This window comes from Python bivittatus, unplaced genomic scaffold (assembly GCF_059951505.1).
Source record: "Python bivittatus isolate LINGU-HERP-01145 unplaced genomic scaffold, Pbiv_v1 ctg000580_np1212, whole genome shotgun sequence".
NCBI classification, from domain to species: domain Eukaryota; kingdom Metazoa; phylum Chordata; class Lepidosauria; order Squamata; family Pythonidae; genus Python; species Python bivittatus.
This window is the reverse complement of record NW_028277087.1, coordinates 25,882,550-25,907,069: the sequence shown is the minus strand read 5'-3', so window position 1 is coordinate 25,907,069 and position 24,520 is coordinate 25,882,550. Positions and strand designations below refer to the sequence as shown.

The window sequence follows — 24,520 nt, the reverse complement described above, 5'->3', positions numbered from 1 at the left end:
TAGACTAAACATTTAAAGGTTGTTGATTTATTGCATCAGAATTGTTATATATGCTGCTCTGTGCATTCTTAATAATAGAAACGACTATTATTACATTGTGGCAAGTATTTCAGCTGAAAGGTGAGTAATTTCCCCAACTCTTTCCTTTTGTTTCCAATATCTTTGTTTATATGATTCAATGAATATTTTGTTTTATATGCATAAGTGCTTTTTAGCACTTATAAAAAGTTAATATAATTCTAGTAGGTCATCTTGCATATTGGCTGAAAAATAAGAATTGTGGTAACATGACAAACACTCCTACCTTAGTCTGTACAGCTTATTTTTTCTATGGCTGAGCATCAAGTGATTGTCATTACGGATTCAGTCTCTAATGTGCAGGTGGCAGGGATTATTTCCAAGAACATGCTTTAGTATTATTTACTTTAAATTTTCCTTTTTATTTCAGTAGGTAGCTGCATCTGGCTGAACTTGCCTGGGCTCAGAAACTAAGCAAAACCTGGTTAGTATTTGAATGGGAGATTACCAGGAAATATCAGGGACGTATCCGAGAAGACAATGATGGCATAAATTAATAGATGTCACAGGACTCAAGCTCAACTTAGAGGTGTTTTTATTTTCCTTTCTTCACTAGACTGAGCAGGTACAACAGACGTACATAATTTGAGGGCCTGTGGCTACATACTGCCCCTGAAAAGCTTTGCATGTGGCTTCCAGAAACTTTCCAGAATTTTTACTATTAATAATTTTTAATGTGAGGAGGAAACGATTACTATTAATGACATTTTCTAGAAAACAATTGTATTTACAACATAAATGAATTTTAGGAGTGTGACCATGGGCCATCATTCAAAGGCCAAGTTTGCCCCAGAAATAAATTGCAAAAATTATGCAATATTGCTGATAATATTGGTAACAGTAACACAGCCATTACCTGGTTGCACTATCTTCCCCCTCTTGACACAAAAGATGCAAGATTTCTCTAGCTTTGTGACAAATGAAATTCCACACCCTGATCTGCCTTTTGAACATCCAGACCTGGAAATAGGCCCTAGTAGGTTCAGCCTTGACAATGCATTTTTAGAAATGGAAAATTTACATTACTATATTTTCAAGACTGGTTGTTTCTACACTCACAACTCAAAAGATTTGTAAAATCTTCCTTTATATTCAAGTGATAGCAAAAGAATCAAGATTGGGTTCTGACATGCTATAGAGCATCAGGTATCCTCCACCTGCAAAGTTGTTTTAGTTATACTTATCTTGCAAATTCTGTACAGTATTTCAGTTTATTTTAAAATCAACTGACCTTCCTGATTATGCATGATTCTTTAACAAATATATATTAATTGGGAAACTAGAGTTGACTGAATTCTCCTGTTCAGCCTGAAGTTGATGTTATTCATGGGTTGAACTGTCTGACGTTTACACTAAGTGGCTTCAAGAGATCAAAGGAGACTCTGGAAAAGCAGCCTATCTTTCTCCCTAGACAGAGGCCAAGAGCTTGAATGTTTTTGTACTCAGGGTTTAAGTTATTATTAATCATACAGGTGGTGGCAGTGAATACCTCCAAACAGACAATAGAGTGACTTGCAACCTGTCCTATCTTGCAGGACTCAGGTTCCTGTTTGTCATAGACTCATTTATTCTAGTTGGCATTTAGTTGACATGAGTTGTCTTCTTCTTTTCCTCCTCCTCATTATTGCTGATATTTTTATTATGAAATTTTACAACACTGACATTACTATTTATTCTCCTTAATTTCTGTGAGATTTAAAAGCTGCTTTGACTCGTAGTTTAAAAAGCAAGTAAAATAAGAAGAAATGAAAATACATTTTCCAACTGAAATTGAATCCAGTGCAGTAAGAGTCTGATTAAACTTTTTAAATTCTAGCCAGAAAGGGGTCTTTTAAAAATCTTCACCATATTTGTAGGCAAAGAAATTGGGTAGATGGTTTCTTAAAATTTCTTCAGAAGAGGACACATTTTCCAATTTCTCAAGGTCAGGACTCCTTGTAAGCAGTAGTAATATTTCAGCTTCTAGGAGGAAAAAGGCTTCTTCGTGTCTCCCCTTTATATTCAATTGAACTGTGAGAAGACAGGAAGTCTGCCCAGTGATAAAGTAGACTCTCCCTCCTTGGATGTATTGAAGCAGAGACTTAATTGCCAATTGTCATAGATGCTTTGATCTAGATTCCTGCGCTGACGAGGTGGTGAACTCAGCCTAAATGGCCCTTTCCAACTCTATGATTCTATGGCAGATGGAGAGATAATATAAGTGGTAGGTAGGAAGGTACTTCTGTACTGGTTCTTCATGATGTAAAATAAGGAGCCTGTAAACTAAAAAGTCCATGACATATAATTGTATTAATCCCTAGACATTCAAAGTAAGAGTTAAGAATGGATGTATTTATTTAAAAGCAATTTGTTCCTTGGATTTCAAATCAGTGCATAAAAATACTGTAGATGCTCTAGATTCTACATAGCCATCTTATCTTCAATTGTCCCACCTCTTGTCTAGGATATATGTACATAGTTTTGCCCTTTGTATTCCTTTAAACATGAAGATGTGATTGTCTATGAACTAAGGAAAATTATTGGTGGAAGACTTAAAAGTTAATATTTCTCTACCCAGGGTATGGTGAGCCTACAGAAGGCTCACCACAAGATGAAACAAGGGATTGCCTGATATTTCTGCTTTGGAAGTCTGGCTGCTTATTACGATGGCAACAATGCTAATTTTAGCAGAGATACATGATTAAAAAGTTTCATTTTCAGATTATCTAGTATATAGGGTGCTTTGGACTACATACTTGTATTTAATTATAGCTTTTGATTTCTTTCAGGAATGGTTTTTTTCTCTCTCTCTCTTTTAACTGCATACATAATTGACTAAATCACTGCAGAAGTGCTTAAGGCTGGTGGTGATATATTAAATTGTTGGCTCCACTTCTTCAAACAATCTGGCAATCTTAGGAAATACCAAATTTGTGGAAATAGGCAACAATAGTGCCGATTTCAAGAAAGGATTATCATGGGATTATCATGGGATTATCCTGTTGTCAATCATGGGCATGGTATTTATGAAAGTAGTCCAAAAAAGGCTTCAGAAGAGAACAAGTCAAGAGGTTCTGTCAAGAGGATGCTGTGGCCAAATATTTGTATTACAAAAATTGCTCAAGGAACACACCAGATGTGGAAAAGAGCTAATCAGTGTATTCATTGAATTGCAGTGGCATTTGGTAATGCCCATCAGCCAACACTATGGAAGGCATACACTGCAGAATGTATGCCTGCTAAAATAGTATGCTTCCTGCTGCAGCTATATGAGGGATCATGAAGTTCTGTTTGTGTTAATGGCAAAATATACAAACACATACTGGTGTGAGGCAAAGCTGCATTGTATTTCCTTTTCTGTTCAACATCATGATTGATGCAATCATACGGAAAATCCATGCCAATTGGTGGGGTATCAAATTTGGACAAGATGAATTCATCACAGATTAATGTTTGTCAATGACAATGTGATTTTTGCAGACAGAAAGAGAAACCTATGACATCCTACTCAGTATATAAACTTCTGCTTATCCAGATGGCTTAACCATCAATACTGACGAGACCCACTTTGAGGGACTTCAGTTTGAACAAGTTGAATAATTTAAATATCTTGGTTCAATTGTCCAGGAACAGAAGATAGCTGCCACAGCCAATATCAGCAATTGAATCAGCCAGGCTGCCTCAGCCTGAAATGGTGCCTCTAAATATTGCTATCAAAATGTGCATCTATCAATCATTAATACTATTGATGCTGCTGTATGGTGCAGAATCTTGGATCTTGCTTCAAATGATTTGAAAAAGCTTGACATTTTCCAAATGCACTGCCAATGCCAAATATTAGGGATCTGAATCTATAACAAAATGCAAAATGAAACAATTTTGTCTGGTAGCTGACAAAATTTAGAAGCATTGAACATGGTGGTTTGGATACATATGCCTCATAAAAGTCGTGCTATTATAGCTATTGTTATTAGATCTTTATGTTTAAATCCAAAATTGAATTGTAAACTTTTATAAGCTCCCTAGAGACTTTTCTAAGGTGTTAAATTCAAAACTACGCAAGTGAAAGTTTGCTCAAGTTTAAAACAAAGGAGCAAGAAACAACACTTTAAAACAGTACCCAAGAACATCAAAAGTTTTTGGAATACTGCTTATAACATATTTCTTTATTATTATAATTATTAATTTTGAAATCACATCATTTCATTAATACTGTTGTATGTATTTATATTTGCTTTTGTCCGGTAGTTTAGAATAATGCAGAAAGGAAGGGAAAAAAACATCCTTCCCGTATTTTGCTGTCAATTCCATCAGTGGAAAAATGACATTATCAGTTTCAGTTCGCTATTGTGAGATTACTACTCTTATTGTTCCACCTCCTCCTCCTCCTCCTCCTCCTCCTCTTAGTATAAAAAAAGCTTAGGCTGCATATTTCATTGCTGCAGAATAAGTTCCTTTCTGCTAATGTTCAAGCCCATCAATAATTAATTTGTACTTAAAACTCTTACACAGACTGAAATCATGTCTTTCTTCCTATCACTATAAATGGACTCTTTGATTCCACACAGGAAATATAGTGTTGGTGGAACAGTAACATGCCTGACTCAGAAGGCAGAGCATCCTTCTGAGAGGGTGACTTGCCTAAGAGGACATGCTGTGATATGAATAGGAGACTGCTATAAAACAAGTTTGTTGTTTTTAAAATTTGTTGGGCAAAATTATTAGCATGACTTCATCACCTTCAAGAGAAAAATGCTAAGGAAAATTTAACCTGCTGCTCTTAATAGCATTTAATTTACAGAGTTTGAGTATCCTTTATATAAGCTATGGGAAGCTAACAGACCAATATTAAACATATTTAACTAAAATAATGAGTTCAGTATGAATGGAATTAGTGTCATAAATATTGGCATGGCTGCTAACTAGTACTGCTATCAATAAGACACACTTTCAGCACAATCCTATATAGGTATACCAAGAAATCAGACCCCCTATGTACAATCCAGAAAAATATGATTAGTATTGCAGACAATGGATTTAGAGTTTAGTCTTTTACAGTACTTGTTTAGTTAGGAATAAGGTCCAAGTTAGTATACATTTAGCAATTATTCTCATTGATTCTTTTAGTTGAGAAAAGGCAATTGGGATCTCTCTGATGTGAATTACTTGTCTCTTTTCTACAATATGGTTTCTAAGTGAAGTGCATATAGTATTTCAAGAGTGCTGGTAACACAGATTTGTATGAAACTATTCTATTTTATTTGTTATCCATTTTCCTCTACTTGATGCTCTCCAAATGTGTGAGGCTTCAGTTCCCACAATCCTCAACCAGCAGTCTATAGCTAGGGAAGTCCCATAGATCTAGAAGGCACCAGCTTGGGGAAGGCTCTTCTATCGTTCTCCTAAGTTTTCTAGTATGGGTTTTACCTTTTTCAGAGCAGCCACAGGTCATTTTTAACTGCAGTAGTCAGGGCTAGCCCAAAATCTGTTTCCTCCTTAGTCACTGTTTGCATTTATGCATGCTTACACTGAATGGCAACTGTCATTTTAACACTCATTCCTGCATCTTGGAGAAATCATTCTGGGCTCTAAATCACTCAGAAATAACTTTCATATTTAGGAACCTTGGCCATCTCACTGCCCAGCAATTCATTTTTGAACAAACTTATTTGGACTGTTTTCAATACTGATTCTTTTTACATCTCTCAAGTGGGAGAACTGTCCATTTACTCTGGTTTTCTGCTTCCTCTTCTATACACAATCACTGATACATATTATTCACGTATCCTATATCTGCTGTTTGGAAGCCATTGTTGACTAACTTGTCAAATAGTTTTTTAAATGTCAAAGTACACTATGTGTACCACCTTCTGCTGTACCAGTAACACCATCACAATTTTCTTTGCTGTAATTACAATGGAGAAAAGACAAAGAGATTTACTGTATATCAATTTATATTATGCTGAATGACAATTTATATTATGCTGCATGACAAGCTCCTTAGATTTACACTTACATTGAAATTTTACACTGAAATAAAGTGGGGAGCCAATGAAAGAAGTATTTTTAATAGTACACAAATACATCCATGCTACTTTTGAATACTGGAAATATAAGCATTCAGCAAATTTAACTGTATTCATCTGAGGTTTAATGTCAGATTAACAAAAGCAAAGCTGACAGGTTATTAGTGAAGGTCATGGTTCTTATCTTTATTTATATATTAAATGTATACATTTAAGTTTTGCCAAAACAAAAGTCTCAGTCTTCACCTCCTACAATCTACCCCATGTACATCGCCTACTATTGTCAACAATATGTATTTGCCAACTGAAGATAACTCTCCAAGCAACTGATGAAATGTGGTATCTAGTATATAAAACTTTATGTAATATAAATCAGTCTTTATGATGTATAATAGCCCCTGTTTGTTTTGTTGCAACAGACAGCAATGCTTCTCTCTTCACTGGCCTTTGTTACACATGTTCTTGCTTGCACAGAACCAGCCATTGGCTGGGGTCATTTCTCTTTGCCTCTGCAGTCACGGACAACTCACCACAGAGCAAGAAGGGAGAAGCAAATACCTAGCAGCATCAATATGGCAGAAATCCCTTGGGGAAAAAAACCAGAGCCCCACTCAGCAGAATGACTAGTTGTGGCTTGACATATTTTGAGATGAGTAAATGATTACACATTACTTTAAGAGGACTTCCTTATAAGATAATTATCTTCTCTTGCTCCTGAATTACAACTTTGAAAAGGGAGACAGAAATATTTTGTGATAAATGTTATTGAGGTAAAAGAAAGAAGTAAAATCATCCAGCAATACTTGATTTGGTTACTAAATTGGCCCACATATCATTTCCACTTTTAGCTACAATTACAAATAAGCACATATTTGCTAAAAACAACAACAAAAACAAAGTGAATGCTATATTGCTTGCTAAGGTTGAAGACGAATTCTTGACCTGAAAAAGCTTAAGAGAAATGAAATGTTGAATAGAATGGGAGTGAGAGTCAAACTCTGTAGCACCCCACCAACGTCGACTGGAACTGGCTCAGAAGGAAGGAAAAGAACCATTGTAAAACAGTGCCCCCCATTCCTACCTCCTGGACCAGGTTCAGAAGGATACTGTTGTCGATGGTATTGAAAGCTTCTGAGAGATAAGGAGCACAAGGATGGATGCACCACTTCCATCCCAGCTTCACCACAGGTCATATAAAAGCACAACCATGGCTGTCTTTGTACTAAATCCCAGCCTGAAGACTGACTGAAATACTAACTACACAAACACTATATCCATATACAAAGAGGTTTTGTCAGATCTCTCATTAGATCTTAAGTTTGGTGTTCCTTGTCTTAGAAAGTTGATTTTATTTTGTCCTGACTCTCCCAGAATTTAGTTTTGACTGGTTCTGAATTATAAAAGAGGGAGGAAAACTTCTCTTTATACCATACATATCTTTATCATCTTACTCCTTACCTGCCTTTGTTCCAAGCTAAACTGCAGTAAGTTATGCTTTACTGTATTTTAATAATGATTTGTTGAACCAACCATAGCAGTTAAGATTGCATAGATTTCAAATTACAGTGGCTGTGTTCATACTTCCCGCAAAGCTAAAATCAAGCACATAGCCTACTGCAGAGTTAAATTGATCTTTCACACTTCTTTTCACAGCAAGGCATTCAGGGACAGCAATTCATTCACTCAGTTTTATTACGGGATGAAGAAACAACAGAATTGTCATCATATATTCTTTTTCATTTGCAAAATTACACATTCAGGAAAGAACAATTTCAGTAACATTTCTCCTTCACTAGCTACTCTCAGACTATGCAAACATTTGTTTCAGCTCAGTCCTGCAACCTAAGCAGATGGGATATTGAATAGTCAGCTCAGTATCTCTACTCTACTAATAAGTACACATATTAAACTAGCAAACTATTAAAATAATACAAAAATTCAAACAGGGTGCTTGCTGGCACTACACAAATGTCAACACTGCAACTGGCACTGTCGTACAATGTAGGAGAGGAGGGGAAAAAGTGTCCTATATACTAATTAACCTTAAACAGGTATTTCAGATGCTAGAATCACCTACATATTTATACGAAAGCATCCTTTGGTACTCTTTAAAAAATTGCTGTATGTGAAAGGCACAATGAAATCAGAAGCTACAACAAATAGCCAGAGGCAACACAATGTGAGGAATGATGTTTGGAACTGTACTTCTAAAGCACATTTAATAAAGCTGTAGTGATAATTTACAATATGGGATTGAACAGAAAATTTTATATTCTATATTTTATATCACCTCTGCTTCTATTCCCCAATTTCTCAAAAGCAGTATGAAGAGGATTTATGATCTTCAAATCTGCTGACCTCAAAATACAGAACAGTAGCTAGGAGCCACTACCTCCTGACAGCATGGACAGATGCTTGCCTTCCTAACCTGTCACTGGTATTAATTCATAGCTCCTCCAAGGACATTCCAGGATCTCTTTGATCCCATTCGTCTGCTTTATCCATTTCTTCCCCTTCATCTATTTCCCTCAACCTTGACAAGCATATTAGTTTTTTCTAGGCCTTCATCGGCTTCTATTACATGCCCAAGATATCTGAGTTTCTACTTGTTGAGAGGTTAGTCTTTATTTTTTCTAGGATAAACTGATTCCAGCCACCTTTTCTTCCAGTTCTGTCATTTTATAATATAACCATTGTATAAATTAAATAAGATATGCATCTTTGTCTCACTCCATTACCAACAGTTCTTACAGTAGCTTCTTTTTAACTGTTTTACTATTTGCCATTCTCTTGAATCTCCCTTCTTTAGTACAGGTATAGGTACCAATCTTTTCCAATCTCAAAGCCAAACAGTCTTGTTCCCTATTTGCTGGCATAGAGCTGTGAACACTTTAACTGCCTCTTCCTCCACAGCTTTAGACAGTTCAATGGGTATTTTAGCTGTACCTGGTGCTCTCCTATTCGACAGCCTATCTATTGCTCACCATACCTCACTTTCTACTAGTTTCACTGCCTGAATATATTCTCTCTAGAAATGTTTCTGTCATTCTATAATCCTCATGGGAAAGGGTGTTTCCATCTTCCTTTAACTCATTCTGCCTCTATCAGAGCTTTTTTCAATCAACCATTACTATTGGTTGATTGAAGCAACTTATTGTCATAAATAATCAAAGAAATCTTATATTTTGATTATATGTTATCTAGGTCATATTTTAATGGCACAACTCCTTCCTTATATTTTCTTAGTTTAACCCATATATTTGACATCACCCTTTATGGTCTGCTCCACAATTTGCACCTGCAGTTCTAGCTGACTGAATTGCATGTCTTCATCTTCCATATCCTACCTGATTCCGATGGTATGATCTAGTGATATCTGTGCAAAGAGTCTGTGTTTATGTTGCTTGAAGTGGGGTTTGGCAATAAACAATTATCTTTACAAAATTCTATTACATAATTTATAAACTTTATAGTTACATCTCCACTCATTGTAGGCTCCTCCATTTCTCTAGTTTTTGCATTCCAATCACCAACAACTACATTATTTCTTCATGTTGCATCTAGTACTTCTTACAATATGCAATAGAGTTCCTCAAAGCATTCCTCCCCTGCAGTAGGTATATACAATGGTGTAGTATTTGTTTTCTAACTACAATAGATGTGATCCTGTTGTTTACTGCCAAACACATGCTTCACAAAGTCTTTTCTGAATAACACTGCTACTTCATTCTTTCATATGGACTCATGCTTTTGTAGATAGTAAGGACAATGACCATGATGGAAATATGCAAGAATTGTTACCTAGGCAAAGGGGGCTGAAACATTTTTTAAGCCTTGGAAAACAAGATAATATTTAGAAGTGGCTCAGGCAGACACTTCCTTGATTCATGGGAATATAAGAAGGGAGGGAAGTAGAGCACAATCAGACTTGCAAGATTCTATTATTATAGCCGGTCTCAATGAAGGTAGTTCTACTCTTCCTATAGAGTTGATTTCTTGATCTGGGTTACCTAGTGCAGCTGCCAGTTCTGAATAGTGTACAATATTACATAATCATCTAAGTTTAAAATGGCCTGTTTCAGTTTACCTAAATTATTTATTCCTAAAATATCCATTTTAGCATGCTCTGTTTCTGCTTTGACAACTTCAATGTTTCCTTAGTTTATGCTTTTCATTTTCCATGTTCCTATTATGTGTCTTGAAAAGAAAACAACTACTCTTTCAATACTTATATCCTGAATTACCAGATTTCTTTGTGGTTTACTATATTTTATTGCCTTCAGATCAATCTCTGAAGTTCTGTACTCTCTCTCAGCTCTTAGAAGACTACTTTCCTACTGATAGATATGTCTCAATCTGGCATCCAAACGCAAATCAAATGTTACAGCCACTTTTATACAATATTCTTGGCAATGCTATGGAAGCGATTTGCCATTGCCTTCTTGTGGGTTTGACCTCAGAGTTCCTTTTCGTAGGTGGGATAATTTCTTTCATGGTCAAGGTGTTATGCCATATTTTTCCTTGAAAGACCAATTAAGCCCAGGAGCTGGGAAGCACAATAAAGTACTTTTTTTTTTTCTGGTAAAGGGGAAACAGACCATTCCAGAAGCTCCAGAGAGCTACTGCATTTTAAAGCAAAGCTTCATATAACTGCAGTTTCAATTATTCTGCAGTTGTGTTAGAAACAAATCAGGTCAACTACTGGAAACAGTTAAAGTAGAATTGAACTAAAGTAGCTTTCAAAGTGGCAAAGGCTTTGTATGGAACTATCCTAGGAGTCAAGAGCATTTACTTACATGGAAATATTAGAGTTAAGTTCAGAGTATACTTTATATATTTAAAGGCTATTGTGGATCAATTTTATTTTTCCTCCCAATAAATTGCCATGATTTCAAGCACTCCTGGTAAATTGGAGTGAATTTCTCAAAGGCGAAGCACTTCATACAATATGCAAAATACTTTTACAATAGGAAGTAAATGAAATAGTTTCTTATATCTACAACTGAGAAAAACACATCTGCTATCTCCTTTGGTAGGTTCCAGAAGTCCTGAACATTCTCACCATAATATATCACTAGAATAATTCTTCTTTGCTGTTATAGGGCAAGACATAGACTCTTTTCTGATTATAGTACCCTATGTACTGTTGAAGAATGGGCAACTCATGTCTTATTTGAAAATACACTCTCCTGAAGAGACAGAGCTTCTTCTAAGGGGCTTCCTCCCTAACGATCTGTATTGCTGATTGCAGCCACAGCTGCCTCTCCAGAGAAATGGTTGTTCAACCTCAGTTCAAATAACTCCAATGAAGATGAATCCACTATTTCCGAAGGCGATTTGTTTAGGAAACAAAAGCTGCTTTTTCCACTCACGGGTACCGAACTGCCCTTTGGAGCAGCGAAAACCAAGTCTGCTCTTACACAGATCACCTTTTCAGATACTAGAATTACGGTACCTTTAAACCTCTCCTGAATGTTCTCATGTGCAGGTTAACCATGGCTAGTTTTTCCACATTCGATTTTCTAACCATTCGCAGAGCCTCTTCTCTGGATACGCCCAAGTTCGGTAATAAAAATGATCGAAACCTTAAGGGGAGCATAAGTTGTGCGGGCGACTGCGGACACCTCAGCCCTCAGTCTGTCAAAAGAGGAGCACAAACACTTTCTTCCTTCCTCAACGCGGAAAGCTCCCCTCCAACTCCGCCAAACACCTTAGCAACAAGAGGCGACCCGAGCACGCACACCTGCCTGCGCTTGCGCCCTCGGCCTCTCCCTCCCCGCCGCCTTTCTCCGTGCAAGGGGTGGTCTCTTCCGGTTCATGTAGGAGCAGAGGAAGCCGGGCGGCCATCTTGGATCATCTGGGAGCAGCGGCGCTCTTGCTGCCGCTGTTGCTACTGATTGAGGGAGCAAAGGGAACTCGTTTGGCGGCGGCGCGGCGGCAGAGGGTTCTCCTCTTTTCCACCCAGCGAGTCTCCAGGCTGTGGCGGAAGAGTCTTTCTCCTTGGGCCTGAGCCGGCCTCTTTGGGGTTGGGGTAGGCGGCAAAGAGGAGTTGGGAGTTCTGCTGGAGAAGAAGGAAGAGGAGGGGGCGCAATTAAAACATGAGAGCCGAGGCCCGATGAAGCGATCCGCGTAGAGATAGAAAGGTTGAGGGGCTCGGCCCGCTCCTTTGACCAACTCTGGGTGGCTCCTTGCTGCTTTCGCAGCCGACAGTGGTTGCGCGGAAAGCGACTGTTGGTTTCTCACTTCCCTTCCTCAGCAGCCTGCTAGTTGGGCTGTATTGCTGCAGCGCCCTGCACTCTCGCGTGCTGCTCCATCTCTCCCGCTCGCGAGTTGCTAGTTCGTTCCCCGCTTTCTCTTCCTCTTACGGCACCGGGCAATTTTTGGCCCATGTTTTCTTTTGGTGCTCCATGAGAATCTTCTCTAATCTGTCATCCCCAACTTCTAAGGACCGTAATCTGTCTATAGGATGATTCCTGAAGATTCCCAGGGGAATACAATGCTCCATTATCAGACTGGAATATAGATGAGAAAGAGGGGTAGCGGTGGTGGAGGAAAAAACTCAAATTTCTCTCCCCACACTCCCTTTTTCTTGATGGTGGCACTTGATAACCGCTATCATGCTGTAAAATCACATTTTTTTGTAAATATATATATATGTATTTGGAGGGAGGGAGGTGTTAGGATTTTTTTTTATTTTTATATAATACATAGCTGGATTTTGCCATTGCAAACGGTGCTTCAGCTTAAGTGAATGAAAATGTCCACTAGAACTCCATTGCCCACGGTGAATGAACGCGACACTGAAAATGTGAGTGCATTTAAGGATTCTTCATTGGTACAATCTATAGTTTCATAGTAACTGAATACCATTTTAATAATTAATGTTTAACCTCTATCATACAGAGTGTATGTGATAATGCAGATCCTTAGGTTATTGAAAAAAAATCTTTTCCTTTGCTATTTTCAATGAAAAAAATCAGTGTAAGCAGTTGTAATAATACTGATAATATATAGAGAAATAGTTAACATTCATTTAAAATATAGCATGATACTACCTTGGGAATTCTCTACTGTAACATTTGTTTTATGGAAGCTGAAAATCTGATAATGGTTGTTTTTATAGGTTGTTTGTTGCAAAATGTCAACAGTAAAAAAGCTCTTATGAGGCCTGCCTGTAATAACCTTTCTTTTTTATTGTTTTTGGGATCCTACTTTTTCTATCACCTTTTTCAAAATAAGCCCCTCACGCTTAGAAATACACATTTTCAGAATACAATGGAGAATTGGGAAATGAACATATACTCTTAAATGTAAAATATATTAATTGCTAAAAAAGGGATCATGAATAAACATACTGGGAGAAAGAATGGGTCATTTGTTCTGACAGGTAATGAACGCTATTATCTAAATAAATATTTTTCATATCTAATTTGTATTTCCTTTAAGGAACCATTTGAACTTTGATGCTGATATTCACTTGGGTAATAAGAGAGCTAAGCTCCCTTTGGGGGCAGTAGTGGAAGAGGAATTATCCACCTTTAAATAGTAAATTTACTGATTTCATATATATTGGAAAAAAGACTGTTCTATTTTAGATAAAATATATGATATTTTTAACAGTGTCAAACAACTTAGATAAAGATGTCTGTTCTGTGGAAGTTTAAAATGAAAAGCACACTGTATGTTGAATCCAAGCATTTGGCTTGGTCTGTCACTTTAAATAGACTATCAAAGAAATCATGTACTGTAGAAGAAACATGTTAATAGATAGAGGTCTTAAGACATAAGAAATAAATGCTTCTTTTCTGCATTTAGTTTGATTGCAAGTTAATAGTAAACTAGAAGCTTGTTAGGTTCCATGAAAGGAAAATGTTAAGTTCCATTAGAATTTTGAATGCAGGAAAGATAAATATAGCTGAATGTTTTGTAATGGATTCACCTTATTAAACAATTCAGTGTTATTAATTGAATGTGATTGACACAAGTTTAGATACAGAAGAGGAAAATATGCTTAGAACAATTGTTGCATTATCAAGGTTTTGTATTCAGTATCACTGTTGATAAAACTTTCTCCTTTGTTTGCTTTAGCTCTTGATACAACCTGCAGAATTGTGTTCAGGAAAAGTTAAATGCAGTAATTCATCTATAGAACATTTTGGACTTCAGCTCAAGCTCCCAAAGTTTCATTTTAGATAAAACTGTTCAGAACTGGTTATTTCTGTAATTCATTGTCAGTTTAAGAATTATTTAGTAGGATTATTCATCTACACTTTCTTTACACCACTTTATATATTTTAGTGTTGTCTACATCAACCATTTAATGCAGTTTAGAAGTCATGTGTGAAGATTGCCCTCATGCTCTACTCCAATGTGATTATTCAAGTTCCAGACTATGTGAATTGTTAAATAGCTTATGAATGTATCATTGTTATTTAAAAAGAACATAATTGAGTATTTATTGTCAGTCTGAAGTATGCGTGTACCTTGGGGACAAACATAGTAGGGATTAGCAAATTGGAGGCAAAGTTTCTATACTTCTTTGCAGATCATATTATCTGTAATTGTGTTATAGCCTGCTACTAAGCAATAAGGAAAACTGGCTTCTTGTATGAATGTGCTAGCACCATTATAGCCTGTCTCTGATCAAACAGGAATAGAATACACAATTCTGAATACATTTTAAATTTCAGAATGTATATCTGTAATTTGAGTTGTATATGAAATTGCTTTGTCTTGAATTCTTCATGTTGAAATACTTCCTCACTGCAAATATGATAATTGTTAGTGGGGAAGTTTTAGGTGAACTAGATTTAAAATGAAAACACCTTATCAAATTGTTACGGATTCAGTACTTTGTTATTTAAAAGTTAGTCATTTCTGATGGTACAGAAGATATGCAATGGAGCCAGTGCACATTTTCCAAGATAGTATTCAGGTGCTAGGAAAGATAGATAATGTTTATTACAGTTTCATATTGGTTTCTAGAAAACTGCTGACTGAGCATTGTTCTTGCTTCTGCTTGTAGTGGAATACTGGTAAGTAATTTTTAAAGTGAAATTGTATACGTTAGTGCAGCAAATCATTTTTTCTTGCTAAAACTGCTGACCATAATATTTTCTAAAAACAATTTCGGGTTTTGATATTCTGAAATCAGAAGGCTTATTCTGAATCTATAATTTTTGACCTGACTTTCTGGAATTATTTCACTGTGCTTACAAACCTAAGCTCTTGAGCTTCTCTTTTTGGTTTCATTCATACATACTGTGAGTACAGGATTTTTATTTGTGTTTTGTTGAACAAGTCTTTGTAGTCTGATTCAGAAATATAACATAAAACTGTAATGAGTAGGTTTGCACATCACATCAAGACTAAAACAAACCATAACATTGCTTAACACTATAAGTGAATCTGGCTTTGATTGTGAGATTCTATATACAATACTCTAATGTAATGCTCATTCATATTCTAACAACATAGAATATGCTCATTTGTATTCTAGCGCTATTTTTTCCACTTGCAACATCCACCCTTGGGGTGTAGAGCAGTTCTCCCTGTGGCTTTCACATTTGATACTTCCCTTGCAAGCCACAGCTGTCAAATATAGGGGGAAAATGTATAGAGAAACCTCAATTTAATGGATAACCTCTCTCCCAGTTTAATACACTTTGGATACCACTGGCAGCATTTCCAACCAGACATCCCCATGAAATATGGGACATGACTGTTGTATCCAAAGTAGTCCAGACAAGGCATTTTTTTAAAAAAATAGTTTTTTAAATTTAATTTTTAAATTTAAATGTTGTCATTTGCATCATTATGAGAAAATACCTCAGTATCTAATGGGCACTTGGGAAAGATGGACCCCCTGTACACAAATGGTCCATTAAATCAAAGTTTCATTTTATTGGAGTACATGGAAATAATATGTGATGCAAATTAAGTTTTCCTCATTAGGTAATGTTATTTTAGCTAGCAAAACACACATGCATATGCCCCATTGTCTTTGCACTGTTCCTAAAATAAACCTAATTTATTTTAGATTGAGAGCCAGTTTGGTGTGGTTAAGACATCAGGCTAGAAAACAAACTGAGTTCTATTCCCACCTTAGGCATAAAGCCAGTGGGGTGACTTTGGGCCAGTCACACTCTCTTAGGAAGAAGAAACTGGCAAGCCACTTCCAAAAATGTTGTCAAGAAACTATAGGCAGTTGCCAGGAGTTGAAGGCACACATTTCCTTTAGTTTATGCTACTGAGTTTCTTCTAAACTATATTATTGTAATGGCTTGGGCCTGCTTTCCCCAGGCTGATATTTCCAGGTGTATTGCACTGCAACTGCTATTAAGCCTAGTTAACACAACTAATAGTTATGCTGGTTGAACATAGGCAGAGCTGTAGTCTAAGACATCTGGAGAACCCCAGATTGAGTAAAGTTGGGTTATAGTAACTTGGAAAACATTATTCTAATAAGGTATGCATTTTTCTAGGCACTGTGAACTAACTACAAATCTTACTCAATGATTAAAAGACCCATTTGTAGCATGAAATAAAAGAATTGGATAAAATTGGAGTTTGTTATGGCCCCATAAAATCTGCCATAGATCAGTTACTGTATTTAAATCAAAAGGGATAAATTTTAAGTGATTTACCAGTATCACTTTTTGAATGTGTTCATGCAGTATTCCAATATGGTGCATTTGCAGTGTAGTCTCTCTCAGTAGTCTGTGGGCTTCATAGTGAATTAAGTTGTACTATTAGTTCATGAATCAAACTGCCTATGCTAAGTGACTTGTTTTAAATGAACCATTATATAGTAACATTTAAGGGTTGGGACATTGCTATGGAGTATGAATCCAGTGTACTTGCTGATGCATCTTTATTTATGAATTTATAAACTTCTTCAGTCAAAGCTACTCCATGTATACAAAAGCAGTAATCACAACCAATGCAGTAATATATAATCTTGTATCATCTATTTTCACAATGGCTTTTTACTTGGAAGTAATTTCCATTGAGGTTATTAGAGATGGGGATTACTCTTACATAAGTGTGAATGCAGTTGTTTTGGAAATGAAAATCAAGAATAAGGTATATTATCTTAAAAATACTTAACAGCTATATCACATTATACAATATGTATATTGGAGTGTGTAGGTTTCACAGCATTTTGTTAATGGTGTTTTGGGGTTTTTTAAAAGCAGTTAAGTAATGAGATTCCATCATATATATCTTTAGGCTTGACATTTGACCTTTACATTCCTGAATTCCCAACTTAACATATCTCTGGGATTTGATCTCTAAAGGAACTTTTGGGGCAAAATTTGACTTTTTAAAATAGCTTTTTATTGCATAATGAGATTAAAATCTTAAAGAGGGATTTCCTAACACAAATCCCAGATCTTTGCCCGTTGGATGTTTTTCTGGTTTCATACATAATCACTAACAATAGCCGTATGAGAATTGGCCTAGGTTGACAATTTTATTGATGAATCAGGCTTGCCTATGTCTTACTCTTAAGCTGCTATATTTACATTTCAGTGCTGATGACAGTAAGAACTTACTCTGATTGGTGAACAAGCTTGGCATGACTGGGACAGTATATCAGATTGTAAAACAAACAGCAATTTTGTTCTCATCTTAAAGTAAAAATGAAGCTGGAATGTTCTTCTATGCAAAATAGTTCGTTTGTTTTAGTTTAATTTATTTTGTACAGGTGATCCACTTAGTTCCTAATTAATTCATTCTTTATTTTGTGATAAATTCAGTGCTACACTTTGCTTCCAAGTATGCAGCTCATGGGAAATGTGGTGCCCTTGGGTACAAGTATGCCCATGGATACAATTCTTGACATCTACCAAGTATCATTTGTTTTTAAGTAGAAAAATAAAATTGTGAAATTGGTATGCTGTAGAGCAGTGTGCCAGTTTCTAGTAATATTCTCATTTGTAACAGTGGCTGGCATCCTTTTCAGGCACTTGTGTGATTTTGTGAGATGGTATAGTCATCCAAGTATGTAAAACTGAAAATAAAAATTACCAAAATTTCCCAAAATTTCAGTGATGAGATCCTGTAGGAGTGCCATATGCAAAAAGCTCGAGAGTTTAGCTATGTTTAGTGTGTGTGTGTGTGTGTGTGTGTGTTTACTTAAGGTGCAGGGCCTGCATACATGAGTGTTGTAGAAATGTTGGTGGCTGTGGGTGCCATTCTGCTGACTTGTGTCTTGAAGGCTGAATCTTGGCCATGCTTCCACAGAAAAATTAAAAAGTATTAGGGTGGTACAGAATATTCTGTGAGTCTGGAAGGGATTTCAGAAAGCACAATCATCAGCTTGTAGTAAAATTGATACTGTATTTTATAACTGGCCATGTTCACTACAGTAGCCGTTAGTTACTCTTTGAGAATGACCATGGCATGTGCTCAAATTTCCAAATATGCTTCCTGGCTCAAAATGGTTGCCAGTTCTTTATTCAGGTATTCAGGTAACTGAGATATACTGACATAATTTAAGATTGAAATACGAGTGCTTTGTGATTAATAACTGTACCTAATTATTATATATTATTTATCATGATGGTATTATAATATACAGTGATCCAAATTAAAATTGCTTCTTAGTTATTGATGCAACCAAACAAAAGCTGAGAAACGTTCCAATGAAAATATGAATTTAAGTGCTATAGGAGCCTCTTGGTGATGAGGAGATACATACTGCCAAAGTTTAATGAGTTGTTCCCAGTTCTTCTTTGGCATGATGATGCCTAGCTTTGTCACTCTTGTCCAGTCTGGCGATTGGCTATGGATAGTATTCTATATTTGGAATACATGTTGTTGTCTTTGACTTTTGCTGTTAAACTTTCATGTGAAATAAAGTTATACTGAGAGATGAGAATATCATAGGAAGAAGGACTCCATGTTGCTGAGTCAACTCCTTATCTTCGCAGGACAATATTGCTAGCTTTCTAGTGGTTGCTGAATATACTATTCCTCTTGCATTTTTTGTGGTACTCTAGACCAGTAGTTTCCAGTCAGATTTAAATATTTAATTTGTTGAAAAGCATTTTATTAATTTTTGAATATAGACAAATATTAAAATATGTGTTCAGAAGATTGAGCTGTTCAGTAAAGTGATGATCCTTTGGTAAATATCACGTAGTGAATCTGGTCAATTAGTTCAGCAGTCTTAATAGCTGCATAATTGTGCAGAAGAAAAAGTAGGTCCAGAGAGCGGGGGTTATATTATATTGTACATTGTTACAATTTTTAAAATGCAGTATGGTTTCTGGTTACAGTCTTCTAATTCACTGTGGCTGTTTCATTATATCTCTCTTAATATCTATTTTGCTTTCTTTTCTCACTAAGATGGGGAGCAGTGGTCCAATATGTATGCCTCTCTAACAGATTCCCTTGAGAGATGGTTTTATTTACCAGAGGAACTTTATTTTTATCCAAAGGATAGAATTGTACCTGGGAAAAAAGCTAAATAAATAATTAAACTGCTCAGCAGAAACAGATAATTTAATACAGTCTTCTGCATTAAATGCAGCCCAAAATTTCAAGCCAGCGTGGTATTTTAGTCCAAATGTGACTGAAGAGCACTAGATTGGAGAAGGGTGGTTGAATGCATAGAAATTCAAAGGTAGCATAGATTATTGCTAAAGATTATCATAGTACTAACATGATTCTGGTAGAATGACATTCTGGAGTTCACAGTGAACATGATGATGATGATGTGCCATCATGTGATTGTTGACTCTTATTGATCACATAGATTTTCTCCATGATGATCTGTCCCTAGCCTGGTCCTTCAGGTCTTCCAATCATGCAACCATTGCCACTGTAACTGAAACCATCCACCTGGCTGTTGGTTGTCTTCTCTACTTTCCTTCTACCTTTCCTAGCATTAGAGCCTTCTCCAGAGAGCTAGGACTTCGTATAATGTGTCCAAAGGAGGATAACTTTAGCTTGGTCATTTGTGCCTCGAGTGAGAACTCTGGGTTGATCAGATGTGAAATATATATATTAATATAAAACCAAGAACATGTGTGATGTTATGATATAGCTGTTTAAATATCCCAGGCTTAATCCACAGCTTAAATCAATTTCACCTTCTGTTTATACTAATCTACAGAACAGGAAAACACTGATAGATTGCTGAACGGTTTGCTGAATAGATTGCTGAATGGACAATGACTTCCAATTCCCAATTGTTCAATAGGGTTATGGAATGTATTTGGAAGGGTACTTCATGAAATAACCAAATTTCTTCTCTGAACCTACTGTTTGAAGTGTCAGGATGTCATGGCTTCAAAAACTTGATGTGGCTGATTCAGGTCACTTTCACTGGGATTGCTACTGAAGCAGACTCAGACAATATGGGAGGCCCTTGAAGCAGCCGTGGGAAGCCTCTGAGAGGATATGCTGCCTCAACATTTTGAGCAGCAGGTTTGGACAGGCATTCTTATCACTTTGGAAATTACCCTCCAAATGCTTGGCATAGCCCTACAATAGGGGGGGGAAAATCTCTCCTCCATTTTTAACTGGATGATTAGCTCTTTAAAGTCAGTATTTGTAGATCCAAATCATTCAGAATGTATCTCACAATATTCAATAACTGATCTTTGGGATCTAACAAAATAACAAAGTTGATATCTGAAATCTGCCCATACCAAATCTAGGTAAGCAAGAAATAGAAACTCACAGTGACAATGTGATTACATGTCCTATTCAGCACATAAAAATAAACTTTCTTTATTGTGGCACAACTCTGCTAAAACTCACTTTCTTACAGTGAACACTTCAGTCAAGTATTGTATACTGTCCTCAGCGTAGTGCCCTTTAGATAAGCTATAACTCTTATAATCATCCTATAATCTCCAGCCAGCATTTAGGGCAACAGAGCAGTGGGGGAGGGGGTGGCTATTGTAAGGTTTCAGAATGAGTGCAGGATGGTATGCATTAAAATATATCTTCCATTGTGGCCCATGGTTATTAAACTAGTAATTTTAAAGTGTGTGGCATCTGGCTACTGAATGTTTGCCTGCCTCTGTTTTAAAGACAAGAAGTCCTTAAAAAGGATAGTGGGAGAAGACTGGTAACAGATAAGGGTTGCTGATGAATATTGGGAAAATGTGATAAACTGTGAGTAGAAATAGAAATCACCATTTAAACTTCAGGTTGTAAATAGGAGTATAGAAAAGTTTGTGCTGCATCCCCTATCTTGTTATAAAAAGAATCTGTGTCATCCAGGAAAATAGATTCATCACATATTGCTTACAGGTTTTCTTCTATGATTTCAGAACTGGAATAATAAAAAATAGATAAATTTTCATGAGTCATCATTGTATTTATGAAAGTGTTCTGTCACTTAATTTCAGTATTTAGGAGGGAAATAGATTAGAAACTGCTGCATATTCAGATAGATTCATTTTCTTTTTAAATCTGTATAATAAATTATTCAAATTTTTAAATATGTTTTTGATGACCAAAGGTCAGAGTAGGAGAGTGGAAAAGCCATGGAGTAAATGAGGCCAGGTTCTCTTTTGTTTGTATTCAGAGTTACTTGATGTAGCTAACAGACATCACTGAGTGATTATTATTTTCCTGGGTATAATAAGTAACTTTCCTTTGTCAATAGTATAACTAAGGAAAAAAATCTAGATCAATTTTAGTTACCTTTTCAATATTTGTGATTACAGTAGAAGAGAATGTATGTAGCTCAGGATTGAATGGTGGAGTCCTTGGTGCTCTCTGAGCTTGGTTGATTGCTTGCAGACATTTCATTACCCAATTAGGTAACATCATCAGTGCAAGTGAGCGTGGGGTTTGCTCCCTGTTTATAATCAATAGCTGTGAAGTCCTTGGTGCTCTCTGAGATTGGTTGTTTGCTTGCAGACGTTTCATTACCCAACTAGGTAACATCATCAGTTACCTGCACTGATACCAGCACTCTTACCAGCATTGGTATCAGTAGGGCAATGAAATGTCTGCAAGCATACAACCAATCTCAGAGAGCACCAAGGACTCCACAATTCAACCCTGAGCTACATATATTCTCCTCTATTGGGTACAGTAGCTCACCCTGCCAGTGTTGACCGGGGTGTCGCATGATGTCACAATACTGCATCACTTAGCAATGGTTTCACGCAACATCACATGACTGCATCACTTGGTGACAGCAATCCTGGCAGACCCCGTTGCTGTAATTAGCTGAATCCCACTAGTCCCCATCCTGATCCAAGCCATTTCCAGTTTGGTCCCTCCCAGCCCCGAACCACAGTAAGAGAAGGGACTGTCTCCTCTTCAAGACCTTCCACCTGCTTATCTCTCCCCATCTCTGCTCTTTTGGGTGCCCTGCACAGCAGCACTGGGGCTGAAATAGACGCCCAGAGACTAAAGGAGTCTCAGCTGGCTGCCACTGCCCCCACCCCTACCAAAGAGTGTTACCTCAAACCCCGCGCTGCAGCCAGCCAACCCAGCACAACACTGCAAAGCCCCAGATGCCCCTGCTGCCCTGCACTCTGCAGGCCCTACTCCACCTAGCTGATCTTCTCCGTCTCTCTCCTGCTGCTGACAAGGTGCACCTGGCCTGGCCCTATGTGAGGCAACTGCTGGGTGCGCCAAGCCTTCTTCTTGAGGCCACGTACACCATTCTTGCGATGCTTCAGAAAGCTTAGATGCTTTCTAAGGCCTTCTGAAACCTCACAAGAAGGCTGTGCTTGCTGTTCTCCAGACCACGCGCACCATTTTCGCAATGCTTTGGAAGGCCTCTGAAGCTTTTTGAAGCATTGCAAGAGTGGTGCACGCGGCCTCAAGAAGAAGGCCTGGCACACCCAGCAGTTGCCTCACATAGGGCCAAGCCAGGCGCACCTTGTCAGCAGCGGGAGAAAGATGGAGAAGTTCAGCTAGGTGGAGTCAGCTAGGTGAGAATGGCACGCACTAGAAGTGGAGAAGGCCTGGCACGGCCAGTAGCTGCCTCACATAGGGCCAGGCCAGGCACGCCTTGTCAGCAGTGGGAAGAAGATGGCAAAGGTCAGCTGGGTGCAGCAGGGCCTCCGGAACGCAAGGCGGCTGGGGCTTTGCACTGTGGCATTGGGGTAACTGGCTGTGGTGCGGGGCTTGAGATGGCAGTCCTCGGTGGCGGCGGCAGCATTGGGGCTGATGTAGAGGCCTGGGGGCAGTGGTGGCCAGCTGAGACTGCTGAAGGCCTCAGGCCTTGACTTCAGCACTGAGGAGTGCTGCTGTGCAGGGTGGCCAAAAGGGCAGAGATGGTGAGATAGGTGGGTTGAAGCACCCCTGCAGTCATAAGTGCAGGTGGGCTGCCAAGCGCCCAAATTTTGATCATGTGACTGCAGGGTTACTGCAATGGCAGTAACTTCAGGGACTGGGCATAAGTACCTTTTGTTACTTATGCCACCGTAACTTCAAACAGTTGCTGAATGAATGGTTATTAAACAAGCACTAGCTATACTTGCTAAGGAGTTACAATGCTAAAGAAATTCGCTCTTCAAAAGAAAGGAATAATATCTAGTTGAATCTTTTTGGGATAACAGCTTTTTCCTAGAAATACATTTTCCACTAAATGCTGATTTGGAAAAAAACAGATCTTTCCATTCATGTTACTGAACTTATCTGCCATAGAGACTGAGTTAAGTAAGCAAATTGTGCAGAGGGCAAATAGGGTTTTCATCTGCTAAGGCAGAATGGGGAGGCGCATAACAATGATCCATTCATAGTAGCTTTTAGGTATATTGGTTCATAATATAATAATCCATTATTATATTTTTAAGTAATAATTAACTTGACCTCTGAGGTCTGGAGATGATCAATCATATATTCAGAGGGTTTATTATTGTACATATATGTTTAGGATGATATGGCATAGTCTGAATATATGGATTTTTTCTGTTCAGCAATTCATGATGGTTAAGTGTTTACAGTAAATTTTTAAAGATGAACAAGCATTTATATATACAATCTTTGTATATATAAATTCCTATAAAAATACAGTACAGTTACATTTCCTGCCCATTCTATGATAAAGTGTTTTTTCTTCCTTCAGCAGGCATAGAACCATATGTGTCTAGCTTTTGATCTCTTAATATTTCTATAGAATAGCCAGTAATTTATTGTGCATGTTAATGAATATTGTCCTCCTTTAATTGTTAATGTATCCTTATCATAACTTCTTGAAATATGTTTAAATTGAAAATATCCCTTTAATAAAATTTGACTGCCCCTTTTGACAAGTTTATTTTTATTTATTTTTCTCTTTTCTTGCTTTCACCATGCCTATTTCTTAATGAAAAAGGATGCTGGAACATCTGTAGGGGAAAGCTTTTGTGAAAAGGTGGGTTTTAATTTTTGTTCAAAAAGCAAGCTTATTTCTGTCTTTCCTCTGAATATTAGTTACCAAATTTATTTCTCTATTCTTAGTTTGCTGA

At 37.2% G+C, this 24,520-nt stretch overlaps 1 protein-coding gene and 1 long non-coding RNA gene across 8 annotated transcripts in view; one reads left to right on the top strand and one right to left on the bottom strand.

Annotated features, from left to right (window-relative positions):
* Positions 1–11,841, bottom strand: part of LOC112542685 (uncharacterized) — a 158,502-nt gene extending 146,661 nt beyond the window's left edge. For all 4 annotated transcript variants that reach the window (XR_015797682.1, XR_003086338.2, XR_015797683.1 and 1 more), the window contains exon 1: positions 11,539–11,841. This is a non-coding gene — a long non-coding RNA (uncharacterized LOC112542685). The remainder of the gene's footprint in view (positions 1–11,538) is intronic.
* An 84-nt stretch (positions 11,842–11,925) lies between these two features.
* The window catches only part of MARK3 (microtubule affinity regulating kinase 3), an 89,691-nt gene continuing 77,096 nt past the window's right edge, over positions 11,926–24,520 (top strand). For 3 of the 4 annotated variants that reach the window (XM_088149794.1, XM_088149793.1, XM_088149791.1), the window contains exons 1-2: positions 11,926–12,891; positions 24,388–24,426. In XM_088149794.1, coding sequence (XP_088005920.1) covers positions 12,835–12,891; positions 24,388–24,426 — 96 coding nt within the window. In that variant the 5' untranslated portion in view covers positions 11,926–12,834. The remainder of the gene's footprint in view (positions 12,892–24,387; positions 24,427–24,520) is intronic. The other variant, XM_088149792.1, reaches the window with a different exon arrangement.